Raw genomic sequence first — 20,324 nt, 5'->3', positions numbered from 1 at the left:
TTAAAACATTATTTTTGGTTCGCGGCTAAAACTAACACAGTTAAAATTGCCGTAGATATAAATAAGTTGGTATATCAAGAGCAGCTGCACCCTTGGCTCTCAAGTAAGACTGCTATGGGCAAAGTTCAAAAATATTATTTAAATAATTACTCTGAAATTAGAAAAGATCGGCTGGGGCAGTGATGAACCCGGGTTCAGGTCAACGTGACGCGTGTTTCACCATTTTTTTTTGTAAGAAAACATTCCTCAAACGTACCTTTCGTAAGAGTTGACAACCACGCTCAGTGAGTGTCGTTCGTGCATCTGGATAGTCAGCTAGGGCTTCCCACAGATCTCTTTTAGCAAGGCAAAACAAGTCGGAATAGCCCAAGGCTCGAACGTTAGCGGTTCTACGGTTACCAGTGCGATTACCAGCGATATCCAAAACGCTAACCTCTCCGAACACAGAGCCGGCTGTTAAAACAGCTAGCACTGTTTTTCCATCATCAGCTACCACCTGAAGTCTCCCTCTTTTTACGATATACATTTCTTTGCCAACATCTCCTTTTCGGCAAATGTAATCTCCGGGACTAAACACTTGAAGTCTTAGCTTTAATACCAATGCTTCTAGTAGACCTGGTTCGCAGTCTTGAAATATTCGCACCTGTCTCAAGGTTTCCAAGTGAACTCTGATTGCTATTTCGGCTTTCAATTTATCAGGTAATGAAGACAAAACGTTTTCTTCGTCTAATGCTCCACTTTGAGCCCAGGTGTAGGCAAACCATCTTATCACTCTTGCTTCGAGCTCGCCACTTACTTTTCTAAATGCCATATATTGTTTGACGCCGTCCATTTTGTTCTGAAATTCAACTCTTGCGACGTTCATGTTAGAAATCATGGAACCAATGTTACCAACGATTGTAGCAAAAATTAGCACGCCAGCCAGGAAGTCCGCTACGACGAATAGGTACTCGGGATCGATTTCAGGCTGTGGCGTTTCTCCAATAGTGGTTAGTGTTAGAGTAGACCAATAGAAACTGTAAATATACTGATGAGCTAAAGTCTCGTTTCGCCCGCCAGTTATATTGTATACCCAATTATCAGTTCCAAATCCGATAGCGTAGCTTATTGCAAAGTAAAGACAAGCATTCCAGTGAATTAGAACTAGAATTGCCATGACAACCTGAAACAGTAAAATATGATTAACTCCACTGACTTGGAAGATTAGAAGGAAAAAGACAAGATAATGATGTTTTGACACTGACCTTGCAGATTCTGAAAGCGTTTGGATAACTAGTGGCGGTCTCGGTGCGATCAAACCACTCCCACATTCGAGGAAGGCGAAATAGTCGATTTAGTCGCACAATAACAGGGCACGGTAAACGGTTCTGGAACACAACCAATATTGACATTACCGTAATAGCAATGTTAAATAATGGCACTAGCATGTTTTTCATTGATATTATTTAAGACAATGTGGTCAATTGATTGATGGTACTAGGGCGGAGTGATAGCTCTGGTAAAATTTTTTTTTTGGCAAAGTAAATATTTATTTTTCAATTTAGTCTCCTCTCGACCAAGCTCAATGCAAGTCCATAATTTTTCTAGCTTTCCACAATTCCTTCGTTTTATTTAGTACGATTTCTTTAACCATTCAAAATACACATTGCAAGGTTTCTTGGATGATTTCCTGGTTCGAACCAATTATCTTTTCGCCGAGCCATTTCTTTAAGTTTGATAAAAGAAATTAGTCGCAGGGTGCCAAATCTGGACAATAAGGCGGGTACAGTCATCAGCATCAACATGATACAACAAAGCGTGCATAAATATATGATACGACTCAATTTCTGCGGCCAGTAGTGCCAGTATAGACATGTCAGATATTTTTGCAGGCTCCTCCTTTAATGCAGGTCACTGTACGATAGCCATTCGTAACGCAACTCGTGGATTTTTGCCATAGCAACTGCACGTGCACCTATGCGTTATCTTGGTTTAAAAATATTTTATGTTTCCGTTTTAGTTAATTCTTTTGGCGTTCTGGAGGTAATAAACGTACCTACTTATATATTACATCGAGCATCCAAGAAAACGGTAGCCATAACTTTATTGGTCGATAAAACTGCTTAAGATTTATTCGATGCAGGTTCACCTGAAGCAATCCATTGATTTGACTGCACCTTGTTCTCCGGTGGACCCACGTTCCGTCTATAGTTATGTATGAAACTTCGTCAAATATGTCTTTGAAATGGTCAACCTACTAGCTTCTTCATATCCAAATAAATATGTAAAAATACGAATAAGATTGTCTTAAATGCTTACTATAGTTATCTCACGGACATTTACCTTACTCTTCGGTCATTTTGCTTATTAAATAAAATGTCACATGGTGGGTGATCATCTCTGGTGTACCTAGTAACATCAACTAGGCGTCCAAGTCGCTCGGCGTCGATAGTGCTTAAACGGCCATAACGGCCACTTATGAATCATTTTAATCGATGGAACAGAGTCACCCGTAATATTTGTCTGTTTTTTTTGTATCCGTAATAGATTTTGTGCAAAGAATATAATGTTTAATCAAAACACGAAATTCACTTTTCTCTATATTTGTAAAACTCTAATCAATATTTTTGTTTTCTTAGCTGTAAAAAAATATACATCCGAACTGGCTAAATATAAACATTCTATCTCTGAGAAGGTTTAGCTGCAAACTGACATTATTTTATTTGTGAAAACAATATCCTGAATCTGATTTTTAGCAGACTAATCAATCCGCCCTCGTGTTCATTGCATTTTAGAATGACTTATAAAATTCAACACTAAAATAAAATACAACACTAACGCAGTTACAGGTTCCAGGTCTCCACCAGTAGTAAGCTATATCCGTCGGTAGTACAGAGATTAAGTCATATCTCCACGAATCTGACTTAAGGTAATGTTTCCGAAGCATCGTGGAATCTTTCACCATTAGACCTTGATCTAGATACCCTGAAAAATAATAGATACGTTCCAGACATTATGAATAAGATGTCAAGCAGATTTGGTGGAAATTTTGTAGTAAAATTATATGCCCGATCGATCACAAGTCGCCATGACCGTGATACAACAAACGCAATGCAATGTTTGTACGGAAAAAGCAACAAGGTTCGGTCAAATGTTTATCCACGCGTTAGCTAAATTTGATGACGTAAGGCGCGGCCGGCTTGTGGGTATCGAATTTGCTGATTTGTGAGTGCAATAGAAGTCTTCGAGAACTATACCCGTAACTTTAGTAGCTGGCCGCTACCATCAAGGTCTAATGACATCGTAAGAATGTTGTTCTGTCCAGCTCGTAAATAGTTTAGTACTCATACTAGTGTTTGAGTGGCTCTCTGCTATGTGAGAGAATTAGGGGTATTCCAGACCTATTCCAAGGATCAAATCATTTTCGAGTATTTAAGGCTTGAGGTAAGCAGAAAACAATCGTATTTTCTGAAAATGCTTTGGTACATATGAGCATGCATTCCAAAATAAAATTAAAACTACTGTCCATTGTAATAATTGGCTCTGTGGTGTTAACTGTTAATCTGATTAATTAACAGACAGACAGACAGAGCACCAGCACGGGAGGGGTACGCTCGCCGCCACGTTATTAAGAGTAATAGCTCGGGCCCTGCTACCCGCGCTGCTATCATTTATATTTGTATTATTTATTACAAAATCACAGGCTCATAATATTTACTTTCCAGAACATTGAAACTTAAGTGTTCTGCGTAAAAGGACACACATTTTATTGGATTTAAATGCAAATTTACACGGTAATATTAAGTTACTTCTGAAAATAAAATCAATACCATAGGTCAGTAAATAATATAAATTCATAGCAACAGGCAAAAAAGTTTTTATAGGTAATATTCGCTAAGCAAATCGCTGTGCAGATGAAAGTCTTGCCTGCCATTCCATTTGCTGTCTCTGTCTACACTTCAAAGAAAAACTGAGACGGATATGTTTGTAATGGAAAAGGGAATACAATTACCTGCCGCTCGTTTCTCCTTTAGGCGTCAGTTGCAAAGTTTTCAATGTCATATGTATTTTTTCGGAGACCAAAATTCAAACTTTAAACCTAACTTTCTACGAATTTTGATTGTTGAGCAGTTGCGGCATGTTTGGTCTACCATCAGCCAAATATGTGGTCTACCACCCTAAAGTTGATAATCGTTTGCATGACATAAAACAATAATGCCAATAGACGTGTCTATCAACTTGAAAGTTCGACTTTAACGAGATATTCATTTGATAGGAACTTGTTTAAAAATTGATAGACCACTTATTTGGCTAATGGTACCTATCGTTAGATATTTAAAAAGTACTTGGTGATAAATAGATCTAAATAAATTAGGGAACAAAATTATGAATGATAGAAATCAAAAAATTGTTTTTTTGCAGTGTCAATTTTAATTTACTAGTTTTTTAAGTGTCATTGTAAAAATGCTTGTTTTATTACATCATCGTATGGGTGGTTTGCAAAATGTGTGACTCAAAATTAATGCTAGCTGAAGAAATTACGAAAGAAAACAAAAATATACTACTTGAAAAATACATAAATTAAATAAAAAAATCGTTAGTTACCTAGGGTCATTTTCTTAACATTACATTACATTTACTCTTATTTAACTTAAATTAACTGGAAAGCTCCAGTGGAAGGCAACAAACGAATTTTTAGAGAAAAGACAGTAAAATGTGGTACATCTATACTCGTAGATTTAATATTTCCTATCAAACCTAAATCATCGGGACAGATGAGCTGCATTCCAACCCTAAAGCTCAGTTTACTATACTTGCAAGAAAAATGGTAAAGTTGTATTACATTCCGAGGTGGTAAAGGAACAAGTTTGAAGTGATAATCGAGCGCAGCAATGTAAGTAATGATACTGGCACGGTATTTCTTGCAGGGCTAACTGGGCTTAACGCAAACCATTGCAGTCAGAAAAACTGCATGCAAACCGCATGCTAGTAAGAGTTACAATGAATTATAATGAATAAGCGGTCAGAAGTTTCGGTTGGATTGCGGTTACCATGCAGTTCGTCTGTAACTGCTTCTAAAATTTTAATATCCTAAAAGAAAAGTTTCCCATAATATCTAAATTCAAACATCATAATATTGAGTGGGGTGCCCACAGAATAACTACAAGTTCTAATCGCTTACTAACAATGTCGCTGCGCCGAAAGAACACATTGCAGCACCTATTTAATATACATACCTACATAGTGAAATTGTGGTGTTTATAAAAAAATAGCTTTCATAAAAATAAAAGCTTTTAATAAAAAAAATAAAGTAAATTAATAATAGTCAATACACCGTGTTTTTATTGTTTTCTGTTAACTTCGGCAGACGGCTCAGTTCATTGATAGAAACTACCCGGTAATTAACTTTAAGACAATTGAACATGGAACTACCGTGAGACTCACTCATATTGAATATATTGACCCGGATAACTCACGTCTTAAATCGAGTTTAGCTCGACATGTTTCGGGTTAATCCTTAGCCCGTCGTCTTTCGGGTGCGCGTGTTGCACCAGCCGCGGAGTCGCGTTGCTCCGAAGACGAAGGGCTACGGATTAGCCCGAAACATGTCGAGCTAAACTCGATTTAAGACGTGAGATATCCGGGTCAATATATTTAAGTAATATGAATTTAAGACAATTGATCAAAGAAAATAGGGCATATTCGACATAGCTCTGGCAAGGGGGCGACACTAGCGCAAATCTCCATGACAACGTCAGTTCTCTTTATATAAATAAATAAAATAATAAATAAATAAATATCATGGGACACTTGACACCAGTTGACCTAGTCCCAAGCTAAGCAAAACTTGTTTTATGGATAGGTCCTAGGCATATTTTGTCTCCATGACAGATCATGACCAAAGAGTATTACCCATATAGAAATCATGATATATTTATTAGTAACAAAATAACAGGATATAGGTAAAAAACTTAAGTTAATGACCTGTTGTAGGTATGTAATACCGGGTATGTATTATAATATCCAAAAATGAAAGGCCGAATTTCACAAGGCTTATGAACGAAAGACCAAAATATTAAAACGTCGAATGTTTGTATGACCGAAAGTTTCAAATCCCAAAAGTACATTTGACCGGAAGCCTAAAACTCGAAGACTTATAATCCCGAAGATTAAAATACTTACAACCGAAAGGCCGAAAAATTATGATGCCAAACACACAAAATACGAAATGAAGTCCATAGAGGATGCTAAAAGAAATCTGATAATTGCATACCTTCATGTACGTGGACGACTGTATCGATGATAAATATGGCGTCACAAAGGTAATCCAGCACGAACCAGGTTCGGGTTATGTCATCCAGTTCCCAGAACACAGCTCTTCCGATCACGAATACTACGTTGTAGAGGATGGCAAGGGACACCACTGCCAACCACTGTGAACAAGTTAAAACACCTTGAATATTCCAAGATAGACTCTCCAATAGAATAAATAAATATAGTAAATGTCGACCAAACTTACAAGCAACAATGTTTTGATCAATTAATTTTATTATTATCAAATAATCGTAGTACAGTTGTTATTATCTGCATATAAAAATGATTAATTCGTTACCTCCTTCCTTATATCTCAAACCACCTAAATTCTTTAATGTCTATATCAAAATGTTTTAGTTTTTTCTCGTTACGTGGAACATACCTACCTAATTACCTACTTCGAATTTTGGCATATTGAGACTGAGACATTTTGACTTGATATTTTGGACACCATATTTTTTTTAATTCAGTCATATTTATAATGGATATTTAAGCATTATTAGTTAAAAAAGGTATTTAACGATATAATTGTTATTATACTTAAATAAATATTTCAATTAGATGATACAAATATAAAACAAAAATTCAAAGAAGAATGATGTATTCTATGTAGTGTCCGACAAAAGCGAACCTTTAGGCTTGTTTATATATCTGGCATACATCTGGCAAAGCCATACTTTGTTTTAAAGGTCCTACTACAAGGAATTAATTCAAGTAGAATAGAAAGTGTCAGGATGAAAGTACATGGAGTCTCGGTTGGTATTATAACGACTACATTGTTAAAACGACCGAATCGTTATAAGGCCAATATTTCAGAAGAAATATCTGTGTAGAAAGTTTATATCTCTGAAAGACTTGGTAAAAACAACAGGTCCTCGAAAAGATCTTATCATTAATATCTAGACTACATCTCAAAAAAAATCAGGGAGGAAAACAACTGGTTCTGAAAAAGTACAGAAAAGACATCACCATAAGTTTGACATAAACAACATCTCTAACCAAGGCAGGTAGAAAATTTACTTCTCAAATTTGGTTCGATGCAAAGTGCAAACCTATTGCCTATTTGCATTAATATTTATTCACATTTCTGTAATGCTTTGTTATAAATTAAAGAAAAAACCTTAAACTCACATAAACCTTTGTCATAATAATATCCCAAAAATAAATTACGAGCGTAATAAGTCAGCTATCCAACCAGCATTTGCATATAGATAGATAGCATTTGTCTGGCACCAAGGTTTTCCTGTGAAACGTAAATCTGAAATAACGCCCGACGGCTTTTATAAAACATGTGCAGGTTTATAGATATATTTGTGGAGGCGTATGTCGACATTAAAGCATCATTTACATAAATATTGTGAGCACATTTCAACGGGGTAAAACCTCAACGCCACCGTCAAAATATGTCACCGTTAAATCCTCCTAGTCGAATCTTCGGTGAATACTGGAATGCCAATAGCAAAGTTCTATGTGAGTACCTAGTTCAGATTATCATACTTGTATGATTTAGAGGTTCAGAAACTTAATAGGAAACCTTAAAGAGCAATTCGTTACTGAACTTTAACAATTTTAGCCATTTTTAACGTATTAAAAGCCGCTTCAAAACAGTTATATTTTAGATTTCAATTACTTTTAATCGCTCTGTGGAATTTCGTGCGTTAGTATTTTTTTATCTTAATTTGAAAATTTTAGACACCAACATTACGTCGATTTGTCAAACTCTGTATTAATTGCACAATTATGGTATTCTTATGATTTTCATCTATATGAAAACAGTTCTCGGATATTCTTAACAGTGGGAGTAGAGTAGGTAGATCCACAATATGTGTCGTTTTTTGTCATTATTGCTTACAACGTACCTCTTTTAGTTGCGATTATACTTGACGTTTTACAGTGAGAATCGTTTTTAACAATAAATACTTCAAATGCTTTCGATATCACGGTAAAAGATTTTAGAAGCGGATTTCAACTCATTTGGGCCCTTTTTTGTAACGATGAACGATATTCAATGCTGACATCTGAGATTGACGGCGCGGTCGGTTGTCCTACCAATCATAAGCATTTTCCGGATAATATCGCGTTTCCTGCACATAGGTATAATATTGTATGTCCAGCTCTACAAACGACACGATGACGCAAAATATTAGTTACGACTGTAATTGTTCGTTTTATTATTCTCGAATAGCTTTTCCTCGGCTCTATAAGCGATTCAATAGCACATTCTGCTTGTTAAGGCGTTGGCAAATCGTTTTGTCGCTTGATAAATTTAAATACGATGGTCCAGCTCAATCAAAACGCAGGTTGAGTAAATAACGAAAAATAATGTTTATTAAGTTACTTTCTGAAAATAGCTTTAACAGAGTTTAAATGAAAAAATGGTAGAACAGTAACACACTACACACAACACTCTAGGGCAGTCCCATATGGCCTGTGAGTGCGAGCGAGAGGTACCTTTTAAATGATTTATGACTCAGTTCGCACGTTTGTAATGGCCGTAGTATAGTTGTTTATATTTAGTTCATCGATAAATGACACAAAAAAACAAAAAACTTAAGTACAAGTACATGTTGCTTGCTATTCCTGAAATCCAGCAATACCAAAAATAAATCGCTAAATCTGTCTAGCAGTTTTAGCGTTAAAAGGTTGAAGACAAAACTTCGCATTTATATTTTTTGTAGGATTTCTACTTACATGATAATGCCCAGGTCGCGTGGGATCGAAGACCAGCTTCAGTCCACACAGAAGCTTGGACCGCTTGGCTTTGTAAAGTGGCTCCTTGGGATCGGTGAAGGTTTGGGCAGAGAACTTGTCCAGGAACCAGTCGGGAGGCTTGGTGCGGGTTTCACCGGCGATGCGGCTTCGCACCGACTTGCCCAGCCGAGAGAGCTGTCGCCGCAGCCAGCTGCTTCGCACGACCTCGCCAGCGGTCTGGGAAAAAAATCATCATCATCATCATGATCAAAGAAAGAGAAATAAGTTTTTGTTAAAAATACAATTTTGCTTTTTCTGTTGACTGTATTTTCGGTTGACTGTACTTGCATTGTAATCTAAATTACATTTCCGTACCAAACAACTCGATGCCATTAAGCGTTGAGGAGTTCCGTCCTGCAGAGACAATCCTGGCCGGACTATCAGGACAGGATGTCACGCCCGATTTTTGTATTTTCACCAGATTTACGTACGCATGACGACGGTGACTATTAACATAGTCGGATCTGCAATTATTGTGCCAAAGTCAAATATATATGCTGTTTAATATTGACTTTGACGTTATAATCCCGAAATGCCCAAATTGTAGTTCCGACTCTGGTCACCGTAAGTATGCCAAATTTAAGTCAATCTGACCACAGGAAGTGTGTCAAATAAATAATTAAAGTAAATAATTTGTTCAAAAGAAAAGTACAATATATCGTCAGAAAAATTTAACAAATTTCCTTCAGATAGTATTTGGCCTGAGTCAGAGTTTTCTGGGAAAATTAGAGCATAGGAATGACGGCAATAACCAAGAGCCAATGTTACGCTACAAAGTGTATGAAACTAAGATATAGCTATTTAAATTGACGATACTGTAGTGGCAATCTTTGGAAATATCAAAACACATGGAAAAGGTCTAGTTTGTCATTACTCTGTGTAATGATCTGTGCACGCTACATGAGATAGATTGAGAACATTATCATAACTAACGAATATTTGGGGAAGAGGAATCTGACGAGAGGGAGCAAAGTGCAACTTTTCTGTTCAAGGCTTTTCTAAGTGTTTTATTGCAAATGCCATTTTTTGAAGTTGATAATTGTAAAGCCACGCCATTTTCTATGCTGGTTGTTCTTTAATAATTTTTAAGTTTCTTAATGCTCGGTGTGAAAAGTTGTATGAGCCACTCGGGAGCGAAATTATTTTAATCTTGGGCGTTAACACTTGACTCCTTCATTACGCTCAGGATTCTACTTTAGAATCCCTCGCTACGCTCAGGATTCTATTGTAGAATCCTTCGCTACATTCTGGATTCAATGTACGCCCTCGCCGTAAATACACCATTTTGCTCCCTTGTGACACAAATAATTATTTTGCTTCGGGACCCCACGGACCAAGCGTTTCAACAGCAAAGGCCGCAAATATGATATTTTTTATTGCAAACAGTTTAATTTGGGCCTTAAATAATTGTGGCCTTTATAGTAATTAAAATCAAATTATATGTGCTCAATACTTTTGTCCAAGGCTAAATATATGATATTACCATATGCAATTAAAAGTCAGGGGCTAAGTCATTCTTCAGTGTTCACATCTGTGTCAGTGTTGACTGTTCATGCAAGCTTATTTAGATGTGCCACTTTCGAGAATGACAATTCTGGGCGGATTACATGTTTCGCCTTTGCTAGTATTTATGCTAGGAGTCCGCAACCATTGAAAATACTCGTAATCCGCTAAGTAAAGTAGCATTTACCAGCCAGACTCTTGAAGAAAATTACCTAAATCAAAGCCTCTGAGAAAATCAATAGAGACAGGAAATTTTAAGAAAATATCTAGCATACGGACATAATGCAGAACGCGAGAAAAATAAGAAATGAGAGTCCATCAAAAACAAATAAATGTAAAAAATGCTAACTCTCACAACATTGTTCTTCCACCGCAAAAAGTTGTGATAATTAATGTAAAATGGAAGCACCTAAGTATTCAACACACACACACAAACATCACGCCTGTATTCCCAAATGGGGTAGGCAGAGCACACGAAACGTTACCGCTTCGGTAGCCACTTAGCAATTTTAGGTTTAAAGTTTGACAAAAAAGGGAACAATAGTGACAGGTTATAGCTTGTCGCCTGCGGTATACCTTAACCTATATCCTTTGTCGCCTCTTACGACATCCACGGAAGAAATGGAGAGGTGTAATTCTAACCCGATACCACACGGGGCAACTTTGTTTTAACAACTTTGATATAATAAGATTCATGTAATCATATTAATATAAAGATGCCAATCTAGAAACAGCCCCGACCAAATCTCGTTAGAGCCGTTTCAGAGATCCATTAAAAATAAATAAAAATATCTTATGCCCGCGACTTCGTCTGCGTCGTTTTTTTATATTTACATAATACTCCATAGGAATGAGGTAAATGTCCCGCATTGCCCGTTTCCGTTGGATTTTCGAAAAATCCCTTCAAAGTAAGTACGTCTAATAATCAACTGAAAATCTGATTACCAAGTTTTTACATGTATAATGCTCAAGGAATAAGATTTTAAATCCTCCCTTTCTATTTTCCTACATCGAGCGAGCATCGAGCGAGTGTAAAGTGTAACTGTGTAACCTTTAGCCCCATCCGCATTCTACATTGCCAGTGATTTAAAAATTGTGTTTACGAATTAAAAACCGTTATTATCGACATTCCGGTTGTTATTGACATGAGTTTGGCGATAATTATACGTTTAAGTGATGTCATGATATGTCGGACCGCTGGGAATGAGCTGTTACGTGAATAAATGAAAATACAATGTTTTGTTTCACAACAGGCATATACTCGTAAAAGCACTTGACCGTTACAGGTTAAGGTACGATACCTTCTAAGTGCCATAGTGTGTTTCAAATAATCTTTATAATTAATATATGTACTTTCTTTATTGTTTTTTAATCGTATAGCGGATTCTTTCGCATTAAGGTCTGGCAGATAAATCGGAATTCCGGGATTTTATTCAGTTCCCATAAATTATATCGTCTTTATTAACGTTGAAAATAACCCTTCGAACTGTTTAGTAGACAACTTTCGGAGCCAGCTTTATTTGACAGATAAATTTAATCAATGGATAGTGAAACGGGGGTCATTATTCTAAATTATTGTCCTTCGCAGGAGCACACATTTAAAAAAAAGTTCAATTTATTTTTCACGACAGCTCGAAAATGTGGCCATAGATAGCCTAAAACCAGTACCCAAAATTAGGCTGCCCTACGGAAAAAGAAAGTAACTAACTAGTTTGTCAAAACCGGTGTTGCTACATTCTTGGAATCACCAAAAGAGCCTTAGTTTTAGAAATTTTCACCAAACAAAAGTAACTGCCTGCTTATGTACATTTAATAGCTAACTCATTTATGGCTCGCAAGACACGACGACAACATTTTTCCCGGCGTGCTGAAACGACAATTTGGACCAATCAAAAGAAACCGTCTACTGCATGTGAAATTAAATTGACTTGATTGAGTTTTTTTTCTTCAACGCATAATATGCAGAAAATACCTGAGTTCGCCTTTGTACATCTTATTAACCTGTGTTCTGTTATTTTCATGTGTTTTTGTACAATAAAGAGTTTTACAATACATTACATTTTTTTTTTAATATACGGCTACTTAGTATTTTTGGTAGGATTGGTAGCAACATTTTTTTGTACACAATCTGTCAAATTTCATAAGACCGTCAGGTTGACCAACCTAACACTAGATTTTTTTACACTATGCAGGCTAATTTTATAGCAAAAATACTTGTGTTACCTTTTTGGTCGTGCAATTAAAAAAAAATCTAAAACTATGCAATAAAGGATTTTCATACATTTTTTCTGCTCTAGAGCAGAAAAGTCCCGCTTTGTGCTGGGTATTTAGTGCGGTTATGATGAAATTAAAGCATGGTTCGAAGAAATAGTAGATTGTTGCACTAAGCAGAAAGTTAATTATTATTGCACCGAGTGCCGATTTGGAGCCTGAGCGTCAGCTCAAATTGCTCAAATTTTAACTGCATTCTAAAGCATTAATGCATTTAGTACATTTTTGGACTCGGTTTATAGCGAATTGGCTTTCTGTACGCAATGTATACCGCATACACTCACCGTCCTGACATTCAGGACGGCTGGTGTATTTCCACATTTTAATAACTTCATGTACATACTGCTACAGTTATTTTTAGAGTAGGAACTAAATAGTACATTTTGAGTATATATTTATAGTTTTTTATAAATCCAACATAAGAAGAGTAATTTATTTAAGAATATAAACTTATAGAAAATACAATCATATACCTAAGATACTACTAAATACTAAATAATAAATCTACTAGCTAACTTAAATAATATTTTTATATTATAAAAAAAGACCGCCTCGAATCGTTCCTGGCGCAAAGGTGCCCAACACGCTTGCCGCGTTCCCGCGTTGAACGGCGATAGATAGCCTTTGCATCAAGAACGACTCGGAGCGAGAGTCTAATCCCCGGTCCCGCAGCCGGCGTCCTACCTCTTTAAAAAACAACTTAGCCTCCGAGCACCAACAACCGGTCGTCTCCACCGCAAGCGCAACAAATATGTAATTGGAGAGGGCTGAATATTTCTCACGCTTCCTAAGGGCCGCTGATTCCGCAGCAGCTCCCGCGGTCCTCGTGGTTCGACCCAGGTGCGAGGCTGCAAAAGTGCTGACGCAGGTAGAGTCCCAGAGAAGGCACTTTCCCTTTTGCCATGGCACCAAGGTCAGCCCATCAGGCCTTTTACCATCTGACCGACTAAGACCTGGTGGCTCCAGCACGCACGGGACGTTAGCTGAAACCAGGGCCCTTCTTATTATTTCATTGAGCGCGTGATGGCGCGGAAATCTATTTATAGTAAGTATAGATGTTTTTTTATATTTAAAATGGTACACCCGCCATTCTGACTTTCACAGATAATTTTAACGGCTTTATTCAGTATCGTAATCATCATTATCTGAAGTGTCGCTTGTGACATTTGACGAAGGGCTGTATTCCAGCGTCACTTGCCACGTCCATGATCCCATCCAGCTTCTTCATCCCCATTGTTCTGAAATGTTCTGCTCCGATCCTCGCCAACCCTTCTTTCAGTAATAATTTGATTTCTGCCATAATGAAAGTTTTGTTTTTCTTCCAACATAAGATTTTACTTGTGCCCAAATAAGTTCGATAGGATTAAGTTTGCAATGGTAGGGAGGAAGGCGAAGCACAGTTACTCCCTTTGATGCGGTGTAATCGTCCACATATTTAGTTTTATATTTCTCCTTATCGCATTTTGAGAGTAGCTGTGCCTTTATTTATTTCGTTTCGAAAGCTATACCTTAGCTTTATAGCCATGCCTGTATAGCGTCCTTCCTCCAGCTCATGTTGGGCACATTTTCGAGTTGGCGAGAATGATATGGGGCATTATTCATCACGACTACAGACCTTGGCTGAATTTTGTCCAAAATGCGTTCAAACCTGTAATTATAATTAAATATTATACTCATACTTTAATAGAATCCACTGTATAATTATATGACAAATAAATTCCTTCAACACTTACCATTTCTCAAAATTATGAGCGTCCATGGTAATCACCTTCCGATTTTTTTGCCTCCAAGACCAATTCTCCACCTTCGACAAATCCATCTTCGTTACCAACATTGGTAATATTTTGCCTTCTCCCTTTCTGAAGATTTTTCAATCCGCTTGAGAGGCCGCTTATAAATTAGAATTGGACTAGACAGACTTCGGTGAGTAAAAAATTATCATAACAATTTAACAAATATAACGAATTTTCGTCTTCCAATTAATATACCTACAACCCAGAGGTTGATAATGTATCGAAATCTTGTACGTCAGCCTTTTTTTTAAAGTTAGGCATATTAACAATACTGGCCGCTGACAAAGTACGAGAGTGCACGGTTCGAAAAGTGTTCGAATAAAAACAAAAGAAGTTCAGTGCCGTCAGCGCCTATAAAACGGGCCGTGTACGTTTTTTTAACATGAAAATTACTTACAATAATCCGAAATTCAAATTTTGCCGTTATTCTGGCGTAGGTAATGTAAAAGTTTAATTTAACTATCATTGTGACGCTGTGGAAACTGTCATAATATACGCATACGATTGCAATATTTTCTTCAGAAGCTCTCTTCAGCGGTAGCTTGACTCCAGCCAGCCAGCCAAAGGCAGCTTTATTGATCTTTCGATAAGTAAAAAGAAATTTGTTGAAAACGAAAGATTTTTGAGACAGGTAAAATAAAATATAAATTATTTTTTTATTAGGAAAAAGTATTTTATATACTTCAGATATAATTTTTAAAGTAGTAAGTTTTTTTTTTAAGAATTAGGTAAGTATCTGTGAAATATATGTCAATCCGACATCCATAACAGATCCGAAATATTTTAAAAAACAAGACCCATAGCTTATGGTTTTCTCGAAGATCCGTCCACCACACTAAACATTCATGGAACTTTAACTTACAAAATTTTCATTAGAAATATCTTTCAGTGGGTACCTAAAAGTCAACATCGCTATTCCACTCGATAATCGATAAGACTAGGTAAATCACGATTTGGCTAGATATCAATAAGACCAGATCGCGTTTTGACCAGATATCGATACAACTAAATCGCGATTTATGTGGAAACCTGGCTCATGAATGAAAGGTAGCGGTGGTTTTAAAGTCTTTATTGGCAAACGAATAAGAATAAATTAATCGTAAGAATTAAGTTTCCGAATCCGTCGTTTTTTTGCATTCTGCAGACAAATGTAAATGTCCAAGCTCATTGCAGTTGAAACATTTTCTTCCAAGTACTTTATTAGCTCAGCGGAAACATGGTTTACTCTGCCACAGTTATAGCATTTTTTTAATAGTGCTATCTTTCTTCGGTATAGGACTGTTGGTTTTAAAATGATGGTACATTTCAGCTTCGTTTTTTCTTTCACTTCCTCATAAATTTGTATGTCGTGATTCCGTAGAGCATAGTTTTATTCATGGCTGCGTCTTCAATGCCGTCAATTATGTATTTGTTTGTGGTCTAAATGGTTGTGGCCATAAGGCTGCTGAGCCTGTCAGACTCCTCCGTGCTATAATAAGCTGCTATAATAAGTATCTGTGTTCATTGAGATATTTCTGCATTTTCGTCTATGTCTTCTATAAACGTATATGTGGTGTAAGCTTTGTCTTTTCCGTCGAATTTTTAATTAGATCCTGCGCTTAGTAAAAGGTATTTGTCGAGGTAGATGGTACTTCGTCATCTTGTCTTGTTTTGGGCATTGTTTCGTCGTCGTAACAGTCGTAAAATAATAATTACCGTCATGGTCAAAATCCCGGTCGTCGTTCTTATATCGCTATTTAGCCACTGACTGTTTTGCGTACCTTCACGAGCTTATTGGTTCCTTGTGAACACCGAAGAAATTTCCGGCCCCCAAAAATGTGGGAACCTGGCTCCTTGTAACGGTGGTTGGTAAATTAAGGGGCTGTTTACCAACCATTGATTAGTGTTAACTGGCGGTTAGGTGTGATGCCGTCTCTATTTGTTTTGTTCGAATAGACGGAGACGGCATCACATTTAACCGCCGGTTAACGCTAATCAAAGGATGGTGAAACAGCCCCTAAATTAAATTAATTAGTTGAAGCCATAATAACAGTTTGTTTGAAAAAAAAACACCGTTCATTGCGTTCTGTCGTTGTCGTTTTTTTAACTGCTATAACTTCTCATTTGCTCTTAACTCAATTTCGGTATTAATTCTTTGTTCAAATTCAAACGTACAGTCAGCCAAAACGTGGTCTACCACCCTACGGTTGAAGTTCATTTGCACGTCGTGGTTCAACAAGGTCTATTTTCCTTCGCAATAACTTTTCACGCACACTTTAGCACGAGTCGAAAACATCATCTCACCTCCTTGTCTGAGCATTATTTCTTATTTCAATTAAATCAACCAATTTTACGGCCAAATGTACTATGGGTTTAAAAGTTACTTTTGTCGTTTTTAAATTGACTTATTCAATTTTCCATATTATGTACCAATCAGGATTTTAGAACCAATTTTCAAATTGTAACTGTCTCTCAGCTTAATTTGAATACTGCTCGTCTATAAAATAGGTGCTAGGTGTGCCGAATTATATTTTTGCAAATATAAAGATAACAATCTAAAAAGAATTTTTGTTCAATTCTTTTATTTATAAAAAATAAATAACAACAATATGTCTACTCTTCTAAACGTCAAAACCAATAGTTTTATATTTTGAATAGTAATTTTATACATTGGAATAAAGTTACGAAAAATATAATAATAAATCAGTTGTTGATTTGATTGACTTTATTTATAAACAATTTCGTCTCTTAAAAAAGTAAATTTGTCATTGATAAAGGAAATTGAAGCTGCAGATACGGTCAAATAAATGATTCCGAGTCACAACCTTTACACCTGACGTACTCTGTGAAGTAACAAAAAGCAACAAAAAAAAATGCATATCATATGTCAAATGTATATCATAATTTTAGTACATTTTTTCGTCTCAACTTCAGAGGCCCGAGGAGAGGGGGGAGGGGGGGGAGAGAGAAACGGTTAGGTATTTCCAAAGCTACATTTTAAACAGTTATCTTTTCAAAGGCTTCAAGTTTAAATTAAAGCCCAATCTGGGACAACTAAATCCTTAATATAAGAAATATACGCAAACAAATATTTGTAATGCGACTAACTTTCAAAACCCATAAACCTGATCAATAGATTATAAATATGATTAAAATATGTTTTAAAATAATAGTTTATTACCTGTTGTATTAGGATAAATAACTATTGTTTCGATTAATCGCCTAAAACGAACAAATATTCAATGTCAATGTTATGAACGCGGGAATATGGAATTCCGACTGCTTGTTAGGGCACAGGTTGCATGTGTGAATAATGGGAGGGTATAGAGGTATTGCCTGCCTACCAGTTAGTACCCTTAGGCACTTGTCCCACCAAAAGCGAGTAAGCGATTAGCTATCGGCGATTTTCTCGCCCAAGAAACGAACAAAAGATAAGGATCCTGTGTTAGTAAAAGAGACACATATATTAATAGTTCATCGCTGGCTGTTCACACTGCCGGCGAGAGCACTCGCTCTACTAGTTTGTCGCCGCGATAAGAGCGATAAGATAAAACTAGCTCAGCGGTACTCGCTCGGCGATGCTCGCTTGGCAGTAGAACTCAAGCTGCAAGACCAATCAACAGTGATTTTACAGCGTGGATTTTAGTGCAGATATTTGCTATGAATTTGAGCAAAGCATTTGAGCTGTCATTGTTGTCTAGCTCAGACGACGATGATGATGAATTTTGTAGTATAGTGGCAGCAGCTATTCTGAATAGACGGAAGAAAAAAGGAATAATTTGAACAGAAAAAAACGAAGAATTGGGATGCAAAATGTTAATTACTTTAGAAGGGAATACAGTGAATTCAGACTATTCAACGAGCTGCCAAATGACCAGTTTCTGCGTCTTTCACATCTAATTGTTTGTAAGTAGGCAATTTTGTGTTCCAAAGACAGGGATATTGTCTGACACACTCAATTAAAAGCTCATCCATGGTCACTTGGAAGTCCTACAACAAACCGCTATAAGTGTACCTACAGTGTGTTTCGCGTGCAGGTTTGAACAAGTCTGCGACGTCTGCGTGTTCGGCTGCACTGCACCGCCTGAGCGAGTGACGCGAGTAATAGCCCGTCGCACTCGAACACTCGCCTATAGCCGAGCGACAAAACTATTGGAGCTAACACTCGCTTCTCGCCGCTCGCCCACTCGTTTCTAGTTTATCGCTCATCGTCGGCGGTGGGACAAGTGCCTTACCGCGAGTACTATTTTTTTTATTTATCGTGCATTTTGTCAAATCAACTTACGAGTACGGCCACAATGTATGGCCGCGTAGATCGATCAAATACCCGTATGTGCAAGGAATGCCCCAAATATAACATGAAAGACTGCCTATGCAGTAATAAGCCCGCACTACTCTGACCTACCCAACAAAAAATTGGAAAACCCCTGACTTTGTCACTTCAAAGTTCAATATCTCAAAAACGGCTAAACCGATTTTTTAGAAACATATATATCTAAGAACCATCGCTAGAAAACCTGATTTCAAATAAAAAAAATCGCCTTCAAATCGATCCACCCGTTTAAGAGCTACGGTGCCACAGACAGACAGACACAAACACACACACAGACACATAGACTAACATAGTGGTCAAACTTAACACTCCTCTTTTTGTGTCGGGGGTCAAAAATGAACTACATAGTAGTTATTTGTAGTTCATTTCGATCCGTGTAGGGAATACAACATTCCTGCTTACTCGTACAATTCTTAGTTCCTGAGCTACTCAAGCCTACTTCGCAATGTAATGCAACTTACACGATTTTCTTGATGTTCTAAACTGGGCTTGATACGTGTCACTGTTTCCTTTACATACTTGGGTAACACTAGACAATGCTATTAATATTCCTTGACATGTGTTCAGTTAGGTGCGGTCTAAGCGCCTGCAATTAATTGTATTTCGTCATTTACTTATTATTAGGAAACGGTTATAGGTTCGGAATGGTGATGAAGAGGGATGCGGTTAAAGTAGACACTTTAATAGTCGCCCTGGAATGAATGGCAGTAATGTATGTATTTAAACCCTCATGTAATTAGGTACTGCAAGGGTTTGAATTATCAGGCCGTGTATTATTTCAAAAAACAGACCATAAAGAAATAAAAGTACTGTATATTAAAATTTAAATAGTTCTTTCAATTTAAAAATGTCTACAAAATATCCAGTCGAATAGCGTTTAATTTTATACCAATCTAATTAACTTTCGTCCCTGATTAGTCTGCATAATATTTTTCTAATGATCGCTTACGAAGGAAATTGGCCTTCGGTAGTTAATTACCGAGTCATTTAAATTCTGTCAGGAAAATAGTGACATCACAAGATGTAAATAATACACCGTCATGCGACTGTGTTACTAATGTCGATATGCCTGGCGATCCATTCAGAACACGCCTCTTGCTTAAAAAGCGGTTCATTAGGCAAACATTATTATTATTAAGTTCACGTGTTATGATATTGAATGGCACGGCCAGCTAATTACTTCATCATTAACCTTAAAATTCATGCTATTGCGAATTCATCACCAAGCATTCGGACGCCAATTCGCGTTTGAATAAATAAGCCAAATTAAGTTAGAGGTACTGTTAAATATGCTGATTAATGGCTCGAAAGCATGCCGCTATTGAGTAGTCTACTAACTAACATGTCTGTTTATGACGTGTTTGTATTAAACATGCTGTTAGCAGCATGTGCAGAAAAAC

General features: G+C 36.9%; 1 protein-coding gene across 1 annotated transcript in view; it reads right to left on the bottom strand.

Annotated features, from left to right (window-relative positions):
• The window catches only part of LOC141428343 (cyclic nucleotide-gated cation channel subunit A-like), a 52,052-nt gene that overhangs the window by 1,956 nt on the left and 29,772 nt on the right, over positions 1-20,324 (bottom strand). Inside the window, exons 3-7 of the mRNA XM_074088341.1 lie at positions 8,986-9,222; positions 6,254-6,413; positions 2,819-2,964; positions 1,245-1,367; positions 257-1,162 (exon numbers count right to left, since the gene is read on the bottom strand). Coding sequence (XP_073944442.1) covers positions 257-1,162; positions 1,245-1,367; positions 2,819-2,964; positions 6,254-6,413; positions 8,986-9,222 — 1,572 coding nt within the window. The remainder of the gene's footprint in view (positions 1-256; positions 1,163-1,244; positions 1,368-2,818; positions 2,965-6,253; positions 6,414-8,985; positions 9,223-20,324) is intronic.

The sequence above is a fragment of the Choristoneura fumiferana genome, chromosome Z, assembly GCF_025370935.1.
Source record: "Choristoneura fumiferana chromosome Z, NRCan_CFum_1, whole genome shotgun sequence".
In the NCBI taxonomy this organism is placed as follows: Eukaryota; Metazoa; Arthropoda; class Insecta; order Lepidoptera; family Tortricidae; genus Choristoneura; species Choristoneura fumiferana.
The sequence above is the reverse complement of the archived record's forward strand: the minus strand, read 5'-3'. Positions and strand labels throughout refer to the sequence as shown.